Source organism: Halichoerus grypus, chromosome 6, assembly GCF_964656455.1.
Source record: "Halichoerus grypus chromosome 6, mHalGry1.hap1.1, whole genome shotgun sequence".
In the NCBI taxonomy this organism is placed as follows: Eukaryota; Metazoa; Chordata; class Mammalia; order Carnivora; family Phocidae; genus Halichoerus; species Halichoerus grypus.
The window spans coordinates 115,832,318-115,847,747 of NC_135717.1; the positions used below are offsets into that span (position 1 = coordinate 115,832,318).

General features: G+C 53.4%; 1 protein-coding gene across 4 annotated transcripts; it reads left to right on the top strand.

Annotated features, from left to right (window-relative positions):
* The first annotated feature begins 8,066 nt into the window (after positions 1–8,066).
* On the top strand, positions 8,067–14,556 carry DNAJC22 (DnaJ heat shock protein family (Hsp40) member C22). 4 transcript variants are annotated; one of them, XM_036121112.2, is made up of 3 exons: positions 8,067–8,712; positions 9,936–10,893; positions 12,259–14,556. In XM_036121112.2, exons 2-3 carry the CDS (start codon positions 10,054–10,056, stop codon positions 12,442–12,444), a joined length of 1,026 nt encoding a protein of 341 aa, XP_035977005.1. In that variant the 5' UTR covers positions 8,067–8,712; positions 9,936–10,053; the 3' UTR covers positions 12,445–14,556. The 4 variants fall into 4 exon arrangements, with proteins under 4 accessions (XP_035977005.1, XP_035977004.1, XP_035977001.1 ...); XM_036121111.2 differs by having other exon boundaries at positions 8,693–8,824; XM_036121108.2 differs by lacking the exon at positions 8,067–8,712 and adding an exon at positions 8,953–9,254.
* The last annotated feature ends 874 nt before the right edge of the window (positions 14,557–15,430 follow it).

Below are 15,430 nucleotides of genomic sequence, written 5' to 3' on the forward strand. Positions count from 1 at the left end.
CTGTGAGAGGTGACTGTTTCTGTCATTCCAAGTGACCAAGAGGGGACACAAGCTTTGATAGATCCCCCTCTGTGAGGGGTCAGAGTTCAGGAAAAAAGCTAGTGGCCGAATCCTTCCTTAGGGTCTGGCACCTCTGGAGGAAATTTCTTGCTCACAAGGGACCCTAGGGCCAGAGGTTTGGAAAAGGGGCTCCAGGACTGGCAAAAGTGGGGATGTTTGGAGACCCTGGAGGTGGACAGCTGCAAAGGACCTCTTATTGACTAGGATAAGCCAGGACTGTAATACATAGGAATAAATTATGCAAAATGGAGGGCATGGGGCACACCAGGGCATGATTATGGGGTGGAAGGTGATTCCCCTCATCTTGTTTTCTGTACCCCTTTCCTGCACCTCCCAGCCCATAATGGTGCAGGAAGAAGAGGTTGCTGAGGCTCGGCTGGTGTGGAGGGAGGCCCCTACATGCTTGAAAGGGTTGGGAGAGAAAGGATTGGCAGTCAGTGGGGGAGGGGCCTCCTCCTCCAACCATAAATACAAATTTTATTCAAGGTCTTTGTCGCCATTTGTCTTCCTCGGGGGGCTGAGGGCCATGTCGGCCCCGTGCATGTCTAATTCCAGAACTGCTCCCCCAGGCTGGATGATGGATGGATCAGAGAGGAGAGAGCAGGCCAGGGCTCAGGCTGGCCTACCCTGCCCGATCCTCAAGCCCCATCGTCCCCAGGTCCTGCCACCCTTCTCCTTCCTCCTCCCTCCTCCCCTGCCCTCCCTCCGCTGACCAGAGGCCCTCACTGCTCAGCCCCATTCCCCAACCCACTCTCCTACTCACCGAGGCCCTCTCTTTGAGCCCCTCACCTCAGCCCCTTTCAGGTCCCAGCCCTCTTCTCTCTGGAGCGTCCCTTCTCCTCCCGTCCCCAGCCCAGGCTGTGAGCTGCGGTGACCAGCAGGGCTGCAGGCGGCAGCGGGTCTGTGTGGTGGGGGGGGAGCAGGCTTGGCTCACAGGGAGCTGAGGGGCCAGCTCCATGAATTTATTCATGTTCTGTTGCTCTTTCCCCACGCTCTGGAATGAAGCTGCCAGCTCACCAGGTCCTTATTGCTTCCCCTGCAGCTGTCACATTCGGCCGATGAGGGACCTGGGTAGGGTCAAGGCCAGCCAGTGCTCCTGGGGCCAGAAGCCAAGTGTCTGGGCTCAAGAGGAAATGCTGAGGCTCAGGCTGGGGTCTGGGACGATTTATCCAGAGCTCCCCAGGCAGCCAAACTGGGAGGCCCCAGGGAGGTGGTGTGGTTGGGGAGGGAAGTAGGCAGAGAAGGGTGTGCTGCAGGACGTGGCAAGGACAGTGGAGGTGGGGACGAGTCTGATGGGGGAAGGGGAGGGGAAAGGAGGCCTTTAAAGAGTCCTCTATACTCCCCTCTTTAAAAGCACAGCCCAGGGGCGCCCGGCTGGCTCAGTCAGACGAGCATGTGACTCTTGATCTTGGGGTTGTGAGTTCAAGCCCCACTTTGGGCGTAAAGCTTACTTAAAAATAAATAAGTAAAATAAAAAGACAGCCCAATCTGAATCCTACCTTAACCTCCACCCTTGACTCTGCACTACCCCTGACCCTAATCCCAAATTATATACTTGACTCCTCTCCAATCCTAAAATGAATCCTAATTCCATAACCTGAGCCTAAGTGGAACACATCTCTTGTCTGTCCTGTCCTGGAACCCAGGGGTCTCCCAAGAATTTCCCCCAGAGCCTACAGCCAGGTGTGTGTCAGAGTTCTGAGGACCAGACTTTGGATTAGCATGCGATTAGCATATGATTTGCATGTGATATGTGCTTTCTACTCTGAGGAAGTTTTTGTGTTAAAATTTTATGAAGTCTAGTGGAAAGGTCCTGGCTCCTTGAAGGTTCTCTCTTTTTGTTCCTTCTCCCACACTCCTCGTCACTGACCCAGATCCCCTCAAGGGAAGAAGAGGAGTGAGGAGATGAGCAATAGAGGGCTCATGGGAGGAGAGATCCTAGCAGTGTGACCTGTCCCTGTCACTAGCAGGGGAACCTCCACAAGCCTCAGTTTCCTCATTTGTAAGAGGAGAGAAACCAGCTGGCTGATGTCACATTACGATCTAAGAAGGCACTTTTGTTTGCTTGCACTCTCTCCTTCCTCATTTTTTGGGTAATTTATAGTGTGGCCCCCACCCCCTCACACACACGCTGGCTTCCAGCGCCCACATGTAAGAGCACACAGAACTGGAAGCAGCCTGGGTTCCCTGGTACCAGACCCCTGGTATGAAGAGAAAGGAACTTTGCCCACCTGAGAGGACAGGGGATAACATGGAAAGGGAAATCATATAATTGAGTGTTTGCTGTATTTTAGGGCTTCTATATGCAAGTTCTTACTGCATCCTCACAGCACCCCTGAGAGGTGGATATATCGTCTCCATTTTTACAAATGAGGCAATGGCCCAGAAAGGAGAAATGGCTTGCCCTGTATCACCCTGTAAGTGGCAGGCCTAGAACTAGAGTTCTGATCTCAGTGCCCTGGAGAAGAGAGATGGAGATGGAGACAGTGGAAGGGGGAGAGAAGCAGGGCAGGAGTGAGGAGCGAGATTTGAACGGGTCTCGGAGGAGATCTATGTGAGTGAGGCCAACAGGGCAGGGCCTTGGCTCAGTGTCCCTCATCCCCCACCCCTGCGCTGTGGAGCCTGACACCCAACAGGTGCTCAATTGTTAGCTAACCGTCGGACGAAGTTAGCTGCGGAGAGGAGCCGTTCAAAAGGAGTGGGCAGAGAATAGGGATGGAGAAGGAAACGAAACCAATCGGAGGAAAATTGTTTTCAAGAGGCAAAAGGGAGGAAAGCTGGCCGGGGCAGGGGGGTGGCGCTGAGGGCCTCTCTCCTCCCACCACCGGTGGGAAAACAGTCTCGGCCCAAGGTCCCGCGCACATTTTGCCCCATTGCGCGGAGGGTCGGCAGGCCCTAGGGCTGCCACTCCTCCTCGCACCGCAGCTCCGTGCAGCCTGGGGTTCAAAGGGCCGCGCTAGCGCCCACTGGGCTGAGGACAGGCTCCTGGCTCCCACCGGGAGGGGGCAGAGACTGTTTCCAAGGTGTCTGTCAGGCAAGATCGCGCTGCTGACTTACTTCCGCAGCCCTTGACCCCTGGCCAGGTGCATCTCCTCGCCCTGGCCTCCCTCTCCGCCTCCTTTTGCTCCCCCCTCGCCCCCACCATCCGCCCGCTCCAGCCTCCAGTTAATGAAATGTGGCGAGCGGCCGCACAGACAGCTGTCAGACCCCTCATTTCTCCGCCGGGATATTGGATCCGCGCTGGGAGACCGACAGGTGAGCAGAGGAGGGGGTGGGCAGGGGGCCGAGGGAGGGGCGCCAGCTGGCGAGAGCCGGGAGCCCAGGAGGCAGCGCCAAGCTGGAAGCCTCGAGGGCAAGGCTAAGCGGGGTCGGCCCTAGAATGCTCTTTCTGCTCGCGGCTCTTTCCTCTTCTGCAACAAACAGGACACTTAACAAGACCCATATCCACCGCGCCCGGACCCGGGTCCATCCGGGACGCCTGGTCCTGCACCCCAGGCCGGCCTGGCTACGGCGTGAGCCGCACGCAGCGGCTCTGAGTCGGCGGCCGCGGCCGGGTGCTTCCTCCCACCTCCTTCCATCCCTTCCTTCTTGCTCCCCCTCCTTTCCGCGCTCCCTCCCCGGCGGCCGCGGCCTTTATTAGGGATTCCGCGGCTGTCGGTCCCGCCATCCATCCTGTCCGCCGGCAATTAGGCGGCCAGACAAAGAGCAGCTTCGGATGGATGAGGGTCCCGGCGGATCGGAAATGTGAAGGGTCAGCGCTGCCGCCCGCGGCGCACCCCGCTCCCCCCTCCGCATAATCACCGGCCGCCCGTCACTCAGCCGGCCGCCGGGGGAGCTCCGGGGCCCTGGCTGGGGAGAGGGCGGGGGTGGGACTAGAGCCTAGGCGCCTAGGCCAAGGCGAGGGCGGACCTGCAACAGGGGCGCCTCCTGCGGGAGAACCGAGGGCTGCGGGAGGCCGGAGGCACCTGCAGGAGAGAGAGGGCAGGATATGGCCACGGGCGTGACCTGAAGGCGGACTGGGGGACCGCTGCCTTGGGGGCTTCCAGTGCGGAAGCAGGGATCTAGCTGCAGAAGAGAAGAGGGTGGTGGGCCAGGCGCCCCCTGCTGGGAGACTGGGGGACGAAGCCCTAGGGGCCTTCGGTCTGTACAAGTGGTACTGCGTCCAAGACGAGCTTTCCTAGGGAAACTGAGGGTCTGTAGCCTGGTGCGCCTCCTATCGGAATAGAGTGATACTGCGCTCCCATTGCCCATCTCTAAGTGAAATCCAACCCGTCCACATCAAATCCAGAAAAGCTCCAGGGCTGGGCAAACCCGCACGCAGCCGAGAGGAAGTTCAAGGAGTCCGGGTTTTACTGCGGATTCTTTGGCGCTAGCTCCCAGCTGACAAATCAACATCTCAATCTGACAATTAGTGGTCGAGGTGGGGGGAGAGGGGCTCTCGCCGCCTGGGCCGCTTACCCTCCCGGCGGGCGGCCGAGAGGTGGGCGGTGGCTGGCAGTGATGAACGACTCCGGGGGGGGGGCCCGGGCCCCGGAGCGCGCATTCATTACTCGACTGACAGGCGGACGGCGGGCCGGGCGAGCAGCGAGTGGACGTGCCCGGAAAGAGGCCAGTGGCAGGAGGGAGAGTAAGGGAGGCTTTTAATAGCCCCACCGACCGGTCAGCTCCCGATTCTTCGCCTCGACCCTGGTACTTGACTTCCTTGAGCTCGGCCTCTCAGCCGTTGGAGCTGGCTCTGGTTGTAGAATTTGGGGAGTGGGGGCGGGAACCTAAGCCCTCTCCTTGGGTTAGGCGATTTAAGGTCTAAGAAAGTGTGTAGACAGGCCTTAGGACTGGGCGCTTCAGCCTGACCTGGGAGGAATTGTGCATGTCTGCGCACACAGAGGTGGTGTGTGTGACAGGGATTGATTGATGCGTGTGAGTCACACGTGGAAGTCAGTGACAGTGTGGGTCAGTTTTAGGAACGTGTCGACCTGATTTTGTCAGTGGTGGTGTGTGTTGTGTGTGTCTAAGGATCAGCCACAACCTCTTCTTTCGTGTCTGCGCTGCCCCCACCCCCCACACACACTACTCGCTGTCAGCTCGCTCCAGTTCTGTAGGAAATGGCAGTCTGCACAGTGACAGCTGAGGTATGCTGCTGGGAGTGGGGGGGGATAGATGTTAACTGTGAGGATGCTGGTCTGGACAAGTGCTCCTTTCCATCACGTCCACCCCAGACATCACCCCTTTCCCAACCTTCCTGAAAGTAATGGATGCTTTTTCCAAAGCCTGGAGACCCAGTTGCTGAGTCCTGGGGAAGGAAGTGGTTACTAGAGTTTTCTATAGTCCACACCCCTATATATACACAGTCTTCATCACATACAGGATGTGTTCTCCAACACATCTTAGTTCCCCAGGCTGGTGGTGGTCAGAGAGGAGGACGTGGATCTCAGTCAGGGGTCAGACCATCAGACCTCTTTGGAACCTGGGCTAGTGGCCCCTGGGACCCTTATCTTTTGGATCTCAGGTCCAGTTACTAGTTGAAACCTTGGGAGAATAAGGCTAATTCTAGTCTGATTCCTCTCTCTAATAACTCTTTCTTCACCTGGCTTTGTCCTCCCCCACTCTCAAACACACCAAAAGGTTAAGCCTGACTTCTTTCCCAGTCCTGAATCTCCTGGGTCTATAGGGCAGAGTTGGGGGGTGATTCTGGATCTCTGGTCCCCCGTTTTGTTCAGTGTGTCTTTCAGCCACCTTCCTTTTGCCTTGCTCTTCCTCATAGCTAGGGTATCTCTTGGAGCCTCTATATCTTTCTCTCTGTACCTCTTCTTGTGCCCATGTTAGGGATCTCCTCCAAATTTGTCTCCCTACATTTTGGGGGATGTCTTTGTTCCTCTGTGGCTTCTCCGTTTGGGAATATGCCAATGCAACGGTGAGGCCCATGGGAATGGGAAAGGAAGCAAGGCTTCCTTCCTGCCCGCATCTAGAGACGACTGCAACCCAAGGATGGCCACGACCCGGTCGCTTCTCATTCAGGGCACAAGCACCTGGTCGATGCCCCGCTGTCCGCCCCCACCCCCGCAGCCGCCCTCCTCCATCCCCCACCTCCACCCCCCCCCCCCGCCCCTCCGCCCGCCTGGAAAAGGCAAATTTGACATTTTTAAATCCCGAGCCTTAGAGGGATCGATGCGGCCCGGGGGCCCCGCCCGGGGTCGATATTCCTGATTGGGAAGCGGCCGCTGCGCCGAGCCCGCGTGTAAATCACCCGGACTGGGGGAGGGGGCACGGAAGCCAACCGGGTCCCAGGCGCGCGGAGCCCGGCGGGCTCCCGGCCGGGCCGACCCTAGGGCAATGGAATGAGGAGACCGACAGGCCTCAGAGACGGGAGACAGGCCCGCGCAGGGGTTCTCCCCCCTCCCCGGCCCAGCTCTGCCAACTCTGCGGGCCGGCTCCGGTCTCGCTTCAGCGGCCGCCACCCTCCGTTGCCCCTGGAGCCGCCGGGGAGGCCGGTGTCGGAGCCAGCCATGCGGCGGCTCCTCTCAGGCCGCTCCCGCGGGGCCTGGGCTTCGGCGGCGGCTGTCACGAAGCCGACAGGCCGGGCGGGCCGGCAGGGGCGGGTGGCGGGGGAGAGGTGCGGGGGAGGAAGGCTGGCGCGGCTCTGGCTCACAGTGGGCGCGCAACAGATGTTTGCGCAATTGAGGGACACGGTGGCGTGGGGGCACCGAGCGGCTGGAGGGCGCGGGCGGGGCCAGGGGTGGCCTAGACCTGTGGAGGGTGGGAGTCTGGCCATCCAGCGGGAGTGAGCAGGCATCCGAGGGGCGCTCTGGGGACGGCTGAGCTGGGATAGACCCCCTCCCGCTGTGGCCGGGGTATCAAGAACAAAAGAGAATGGGCGAGCGGGGAAGTTTGGGCCCCACATACAACTGCCGCGGCGGCCCCTGCGCTCCAATCCTCACAGTCCTCTGTTGGGGAAACCGAGGCAGCCGAGGCTGAGAAGGGCCAGGACAGTTAAAAAAGCGGGACCTGCAGCGAGGCTGGGGCACCGACCAGAGTTCCCGCGTGGGTCTCTGGATTCACCTGCCCGCCCCGGTCCGCTTGTGGGTAGATACTCCGCCACCGCAGTTCAGACCCTCCCCTCCCGCTTCAGCTTGTCAGATCCCCCCACTTCCCACCCGCGCCAGTTTATAGAACAACAATTTGGGGAAAACAATCCGGGCCGAGTGACGGCCCCGTAATTGTGACAAAGTGAGTGCGGGCGGCTGGAGAGAGCGCTAGGGCGGGAGCGCGGCGGGGCGAGGCGGAGGCAGGGGCGCCTCCTGCCCGCCCCGCCGCCCTCTCGTTCTCATTCCGGTCACCTCCCATCCCTCTCCTTGACTCTTCTCCAATTCTTCTTCTCCCGGCCCCTCGCGCCGCCCTTCGCTTGTTCCTCCATCAGTCTTCCCTTTCCTCTCGGTAACTGCTCTTCTCCCGCCCCCACCCCGACAGCCCCTCCCCCGGTGCGCTTTTTCTTCCCTCACTTCTCCCTCTCTCCTCCGCCCTCCACTCATTTCTCCATCTTTTCCGCGCACTCCTGTCGCCCTTGGGCCCCTGGCTCCCACCGCACAATCCGCTTCTCTCCCCCTCCCCCGGCCCTCGCTTCCAGGGATCGAACCCTGAGCCCGGTCCCCGACCACCACTCTCTGGGAGGCCAGCACCGCCCAGCAGCCCTGGGTTCCTCGGGCCTCGGAGCTGGCGGCGCGCGGCGGCCCAGGGGCCAGGCGGCCTACCCGTTCCCTCCCCGTTCCGCCGCTGCCTCCCTCACCCCGCTTCCAGCGCGGGGAGCGAGTTTGTTTGTCCAGCGGCGGCCGCCGCCGCCCGAGCTGTTTGCTGAGCTTAGCGCGCCGCCTGGCAGAGCGGGCCCAATTAAGTCTCATTCATTATTCAGCGCCCTGTCCGCCCCCGCCCCCCAGCTGGCGGCTCCAGCGTCGCTTTGGGGCCCCTCCCAGCGCTGGCCCCTCCGTGAGCCCTCAGGCGCCTTAGGCGAGCCGCGTTCCCTCCCCGGGCCGGGATAAGGGCTGAGGGGCTGGCGCTGTGGAGGAACAGAAGCACTCTATCCGCTACGCGGAGGAGACGGGCGTGGGGGCCACCAGGCCCACCGCACCCCCAAGTCAAGGCTGGGGGACCTTGGAGATCCAAGCCTTTCCTTTACAGAGGAGGAAACAGGCCCCAGAAGCGGCGTGACTTGGCCAAGGTCACGTAGCAGAACGAGGATTGGAGCCCAGGGCACTGAAGCGAAGGCATCTTGCATCCCAGCTCCTTCCCAGCATCGAGGTGGGAGGAAGGCCGACTGCTCTGGTGCTGCGGCCTCGCTCTCGCTCCTGCTCTGCTCTCCCGATGGGACGCCCCTCACCCCATATCCCTTTTTGCTACTGATTCTGCCTCTTGCCCGTAGACCTCAGGATACAGCGGACTTGGGCTCCGGCTAGATCTGGAGGCCCCTCAGGTCTCAGGCTCAGGTCTCGATGTAATCCCCCTGACTGGCAGGCCTGGAGGTGGGGCAGACGAGGCAAACTCGGGGGCTGGAGGTCCTCTCTGAGGCCTCTGCATGGGTGAGTCAGCCTTAGAAGAATTGGAAGTGGAGCCATCCATGGCAGTCTTGAAAGAAAACGGAGTAGGAAGAGAGCGCACCCTGAGGTGAGGGACAAGACACCCTCTCGTCTGTAGGGGTGGAAAGGGGCGACCAAAGGCCTATTTCTGCGTTTGTAGGGAACCGCTCTGGTCTGCTTTGCCCGGGCAACTGGACAAGGTGAGTCTGGAGACCCGCCCGGCCACGCCCTTCCGTAAGCGGCAGCGCCACCTGGTGGCGGCGGTGCCGCGGTGCAGGCGCGCTGGGCCCGGAGTGGGGCGCTGCGCCCTCCCCTTTGAGCCCGGGGAGGCTGGATGCGCCCTGAAAGCCTTACACCGAGTTTTCCCGAAAGGGCGGGCGAGAGGGAGCCCGAGGCTGAAAGGTGATCCCGAAGAGGCCGGGGAGGGGCGGGGGGTGCTTAGGGAGGGGCCTGATCCGGATGGCACCACTTCCGTGACACAGCAAACACAGAAAGACAAAGTCCATTTGGATGCAAGTGGGAGCGGAGTGAGAGGGGCCATTTTGACTTTCTAGTCAAAGGAAATGACTGGTCTGACGGGGTCTGGGAGCCGGAGTACCCAGGTACGGCCGTCCACCCTGGGACTAGCAGGTAACTGGCTGGTGGTCTTGAGGCCCACTCTACGTAGCGGGGAGACACTGGTAGGCACACGTTGGCATCTGGTTTGGTGTTCTGGGTGTTCATCAGGCCTCTTTGTAGAGACTCCAAGTCTGCCTTTGCGGGGTGCCAGGGTCTAGGTCAAAATGTTAGTTTTCCAGAGCTGTTTAAGTGGAGGGACCTCAGGACCCTCTTTCAAGTGTGACTTGTGGGAAGATTGCGTGGTTTGGAGAGATGGGAAGGCTGGAGAGGGGCTGAAACCTTGGCCGTGTGTCTGAGGGCAGCCATAGGGTGAACTTGAGGAGCGCTGGGAGGGGCAGGGGACTTTCAAAATGTGTAGAAACTTTAGAAGGGCATTCTATTCACTCCTGTTCACTCCACTCCCCCCATAAGTCATTCCAGGAATCAGTGGTCTGAAACTTAAGCCGCTGCTTTTCTGTCCGTGTGCTGAGTTCTACATCAACTAAAAGTATTTAAAAACATTTTTCTCTCCTAAATTTGGAGTGGCTATGCTTGTAAAAAAACAGAAATGAGGTGCCAGACCAAAGGGTATGGGAGAATCTGCATTTCAGGGACACTCAGGAAGATCTGCACTTGATTATTGTTGGAAGGAGAAATGGTTTGCTGGGTTGGGACCTGGATATAGTCTTACCACTGCTTTTTTCCATCTCTTAGGGTCTAAGGATAACTCTGGGACCATAACAGCCATGATTCTCACAGACGACCCCAGATTTCTGCATTCTGGGCAATGTCAGGTGCCACTGAACTGGATCTGACACCCTTTCGCTAGAGGATGGCCAAGGGGCTCTTGGTGACCTATGCCCTCTGGGCTGTAGGGGGCCCTGCTGGGCTCCACCACCTATACCTTGGGCGGGACAGTCATGCACTGCTCTGGATGCTTACCCTGGGAGGGGGTGGGCTGGGCTGGCTCTGGGAATTCTGGAAGCTCCCAAGCTTTGTAGCTCAGGCCAACAGAACCGAGGGGCAGAGGCAGAGCTCCGGAGGGAGGACACCCCCTCTGAGTCTTATTCGCTTTGTCGCCCAGATGATAGTGGGCATCTATTTTGGCCTGGTGGCTCTCATTAGCCTTTCTTTCATGGCCAACTTCTATATTGTGGGCCTCCCACTGGCAGTTGGCTTAGGGGTCTTGCTGGTGGCTGCTGTTGGCAACCAGACCTCAGACTTTAAGAATACTCTAGGGGCAGCATTTCTTACTTCCCCTCTCTTCTACGGCCGCCCTATAGCCATCCTGCCCATTAGCTTGGCTGCCAGCATTACAGCCCAGAAGCATCGCCGCTATAAAGATTCAGTTGGGTCAGAGACGCTCAGTGTTCGGCTCTATCGTCTGGGCTTGGCTTACCTGGCTTTCACAGGCCCACTAGCCTACAGCGCCTTTTGCAACACAGCAGCCACCCTCAGCTATGTGGCAGAAACCCTTGGCTCCTTCTTGAGTTGGTTCAGCTTCTTCCCCCTCCTTGGCCCCCTCACGGAGTCTGTCCTCCTTCTGCCTTACCGGGTCTGGAGGCTGCTGGTGGGGGATCCTGGCTTCAGCAGCGGCGACTTCCAGGAGTGGGAGAAGCTCTATGAGTTTGTTAGCAGTTTTCAGGAAGAGAAGCGTCAGCTGGCTTACCAGGTAAGGCTTTGTTCTCTCTCATTCCTGGCTGGGACAGCTCTGGGAGTTAAGCTAAGCTTTATTGGAAATGATGCCCCCTTCCGTGGAAGTACTGTTTTCATGTCTGCTGGGCCGGGCCCTAGAAGAGTGTCCTGATTTCTTTGGGCTTCTGTGTGCAATGGGTGAAGGTACAGAAGCTCTAATAGTGAGTGGGAAAGGGATACATATATGTTGTTTACTTTTTATTGAGATACATATAAAGTGTATAAGTTTTATGTATACATCTATGTAACCACCACTCAAATCAAAGTATAGGATATATCCAGCACTAAGAAGGTTCCCTTGCATCCCTCAGAGGGAACCTCTATTCTGACTTCTGTTACCATAGATTAGTTTTGCCCATTCTTGAACTTCAGATAAATGGAATCATTCAGTATGTACTGTTTTATGTCTGACTTCTTTCTTTTAAAAATTAATTTATTTATATTTTATTTATATTTTATATTTTATTTATATTTATTTTTTAAAGGTAGTCTCCATTCCTTGGGGCGCCTGGGTGGCTCAGTCGTTGGGCGTCTGCCTTTGGCTCGGGTCATGATCTCAGGGTCCTGGGATCGAGCCCCAGGTTGGGCTCCCTGCTTGACGGGAAGCCTGCTTCTCCCTCTCCCACTCCCCCTGCTTGTGTTCCCTCTCTCGCTGTGCCTCTCTCTGTCAAATAAATAAATAAAATCTTTAAAAAAAAAAACAGTAGTCTCCACTCCTAACATGGGACTTGAACTCACAACCCTGAGATCAAGAGTCATATGCTCTACCAACTGAGCCACCCAGGCACCCGTCCGACTTCTTTCATTCAACATTATGTTTGTGAGATTTATTCATACTGTTGCATGCAGTATGAATAAATACTGTTACAATTATAAATTGTTTCCATTGTTGTATAGTATCCCATTGTATGAATATACTACACATTATCTATCCACTCTACTGTTAATGAACATTTAGGTTAGTTCCAGTTTGGGACCATTCTGATCAAGTTGCTGTGAACATTCTTGTACATGTCTTTGGTGGATAATATGTACTTATTTCTCTTGCAAGGAAGAGATCTTGTCAGGGATGTGAAGTCCCAGGTTAGAAAATGGGCAGCTGTGATTCAAGGCAAATCTTCGTTCTTGCCAAGAGATCCAGGCTAGCCCATGTTTCCAAAGGCTGGATTCTTTTTTTTTTTTTTTCAAAGGCTGGATTCTAATCTGAGGCTCTTGGTCTTTCTCTCAGACAAGTAGAAGCCAACTCCAGGGATAGCACAGCCTCCTTTAGCAAGCAAGCAGGAGAGGCCCAGGTGCTCTGAAATTTACGGAATTCTAATTTGTCAGCTTCTGTTTCCCTAAGGTTTTGAGTCTCTCAGAGGGGGCAACAAATGAAGAAATACATCAAAGATACCGGCAGCTAGTGAAGATCTGGCACCCTGACCACAACCGGCACCGAACTGAGGAGGCTCAGAGGCATTTCCTGGAGATTCAGGCTGCATATGAAGTCCTGAGTCAGCCCAGAAACCCCAGGGGATCCTGGAGGTGAGAAGAAATTTCCCCTCGGGGATGGACTCTTTCTGGCAGAACAAAGCAGCTTGTCCCAGCCCAGCTTTGCCCACTTGGGTCATCCCAATAGCGTTAAAGAAACTTGACTGTTTGCAGTGGGGATGAGAACAACTTAAAGGGGTAAGAAAGCTTTTGTGGTAGAAGGATGTATTTATGTTGCAAATTTCTGAATTCTCATTATTGTATTCCTGACAATTTCTTCTTAAAATCAGATAGTGAAATGAAAGGCATATTATAAAACCAATAAAATATCTTTTAGAGAATATACTACCATGCCCTACCCTGTTACGTTGATGAGTGATGGAGGAAGGTTGTTTATCAATTTCATTTCACTCCTTTCCTTTCTTTCCCTTTCCTTTCCTTCCCTTCCCTTCCTCTTTCTCTTTTTCTTTCTTTCTTTCTTTCCTTCCTTCCTTTCTTTTTCTTTCTTTCTTCCCTTCCTTCCTTTCTTTTTCTTTCTTTCTTTCTTCCTTCCTTCCTTCCTTCCTTCCTTCCTTCCTTCCTTTCTTTCTTTCTTTCTTTCTTTCTTTCTTTCTTTCTTTCTTTCTTTCTTTCTTTCTTTCTTTCTTTTTGTGTGCAAAGCACTGAGTTAGGAGATTGAAGGAAAAATATGAAGGTTCTACTATTTCACAATCTGTCCTGTGACAGTAGGGATAAGAGAGGGGTTAAATTTTAAAATTTCAGAAAAATATCTTAATTCCATTTATAGGAGAGCTTTACTAGGAGCTACACTTTTCCCAAGAAGGAACAAGCTGCTGTGGGGTGGGGGTAGTACCCCCATCACAAACTCTTCTGCTTGATAAAGTATTGTAGAGAGCCCTCAGATTTTACATGGGTGGTTGGACTGGCTGAATTCTCAGGTGTCCCCAAAACTTGGGGTATGACTCTGAACTACATACTCTGCTGCCTAGGAGCTTACAGTCTGGTGGGGGATATAACATACACAGATATCAAAGTTCACCTCCTTCAGTGTTTTGAACTAAGTGTCATAAGAAGTATAGAGTGCGGGGTACCTGGGTGGCTCAGACGTTGGGCGTCTGCCTTTGGCTCAGGTCATGGTCCCAGGGTCCTGGGATCCAGCCCTGCATCTGGCTCCCTGCTGGCCAGGAAGCCTGCTTCTCCCTCAAGCCACTACCCCTGCTTGTGTTCCCTCTCTCTGTCAAATAAATAAATAAAATCTTAAAAAAAAAAAAAGAAGTATAGAGTGCACTGGAACATTGGCGAAGGGACAGATGACATTGTTTTATGGGGACTCATGGGAAAATTCATGATTTTATATCTCATGTACCTTTATGAGAACTTTGGGGAAACTCTAGGGAACCAGCAGCTTGAGCATCTCAACAGGGTCTTATTTAGTTCCTATGTAACCAGCCACGTGCGGAAGAAACAGCCTAGGATACACAGGGACACTGAAGAACAGAAACATGATGTTAAAATTATATACCTTTACTCTAGCTTTCTTGCTCTTCTTTTGTGTTTGTGTACATCCCTCAAGCTTTTTTTTTTCTTCTTTTTTTTTCCTGGAAATTAACTGAGTGGTATATATATATTTTTAAAAAGCAGAATTATTTTGGCTAGTATTCCTTGCAGATTACAACAAAATATGGTCTTATCAATGGAGAAGAACGAAATTTGTAGATTTTTTTCTTTGTATTCATGTATTAAAAAAATAGAAAAATTTTTGCCAATGAATTTATATACCATGATTTTAAGACCAAATTAACTTTTACATCTTTTTAAAGTTGCCAAAAATTGATATACGCTTCTTCTGAAAAACACAATTTGTCAGATTATCACATGGAATTTTAATGAGGCATTTTCATAGGCTATTGATTAGTAACTTATTAACATGATATGTAGTACTATTTCTGCAAAATGTAAATATATTAAAAATAGTCTATAAGGAAAAAGAGACAAAAGAATGATTAAGGGCTTTACTTGATTTGAAAATTATTGTATTGTTCTCAAATTTTGTTATGAGCTTTTGATACAAAAATATAGCTATATGTTAATTTATTCAAATAGGAACTATCAATGAGCAGTTTCTGTTGTTTAAACATGAGCAATGCTACAATAAATATCTTTAAATGTGTGTATCAGTGCTTTTTGTTTTTTTGATGCTAGATTCCAATAAGCATAATGTATATTTTATTTTATTTTTATTTTTAAAGTTTTATTTATTCATTTGAGAGAGAGAGAGAGCATGAGCAGGGGGAGGGGCAGAGGGACAAGCAGACTCCCCGCTGAGTGCTGACTTGGGGCTCAATCCCAGGACCCTGAGATCATGACCTGAGCCGGTCAGATGCTTAACCGACTGAGCCATCCAGGCACCCCCCAGAATGTATATTTTAAATTTTCATTGATACTGTATCAGGTTACTTCTGGAAAAGATTATAGCAATTTACACTTCCACCACCAATGTAAGAAACTGGCCCTTTCCTTGTAACTGGAATGGACATTACCACTCTTAAATTTTTGCCAAGATGATAGGTAAGGAATAGTATTTGATGACTTTAATTTGCCTTTCCCTGACTCACAGTAAAGTTCGGCATCTTTTCAAATTTTTCTCGGGTACTTGCATTTCTTCTTCGTGAATGCCTGAATGTATTATCTCCCTTTTTAAAAAAAAAAATACGTTTCTGCTTGTCTTTATGAAATCTATTTTGTTGGTATCCTTGCTTGTTAGGAACCTTAACCCTTTGTCATAGGCGTTATAGATATTTTCCCCCAGTCTATGATTTGTCTTTTGACTTTAAGCATAGGTTTTATGATCAGAAGGATTAGTATTAGGATTTGAATCTGGTTCCATGATTTTCTAGCTGTTTGTGATCTCGGGTTTCTTTAGTCTCTGAGAGCCTTAGTTTCCCCTAAAAACTGAGATACTAATTTGTACTTTTTTTTTTTTTAATGAAGTAGGCTCCATGCCCAACGTGAGGCTTGAACTCATGACCCTGAGATTAAGAGTC

Excerpts from the sequence above, each read along its gene's own strand:
- DNAJC22 (XM_036121112.2), top strand. The coding sequence starts at position 10,054 with ATGGCCAAGGGGCTCTTGGTGACCTATGCCCTCTGGGCTGTAGGGGGC. Across the intron at positions 10,894-12,258 it reads AGCGTCAGCTGGCTTACCAG|GTTTTGAGTCTCTCAGAGGG; the intron begins GTAAGGCTTTGT and ends TGTTTCCCTAAG.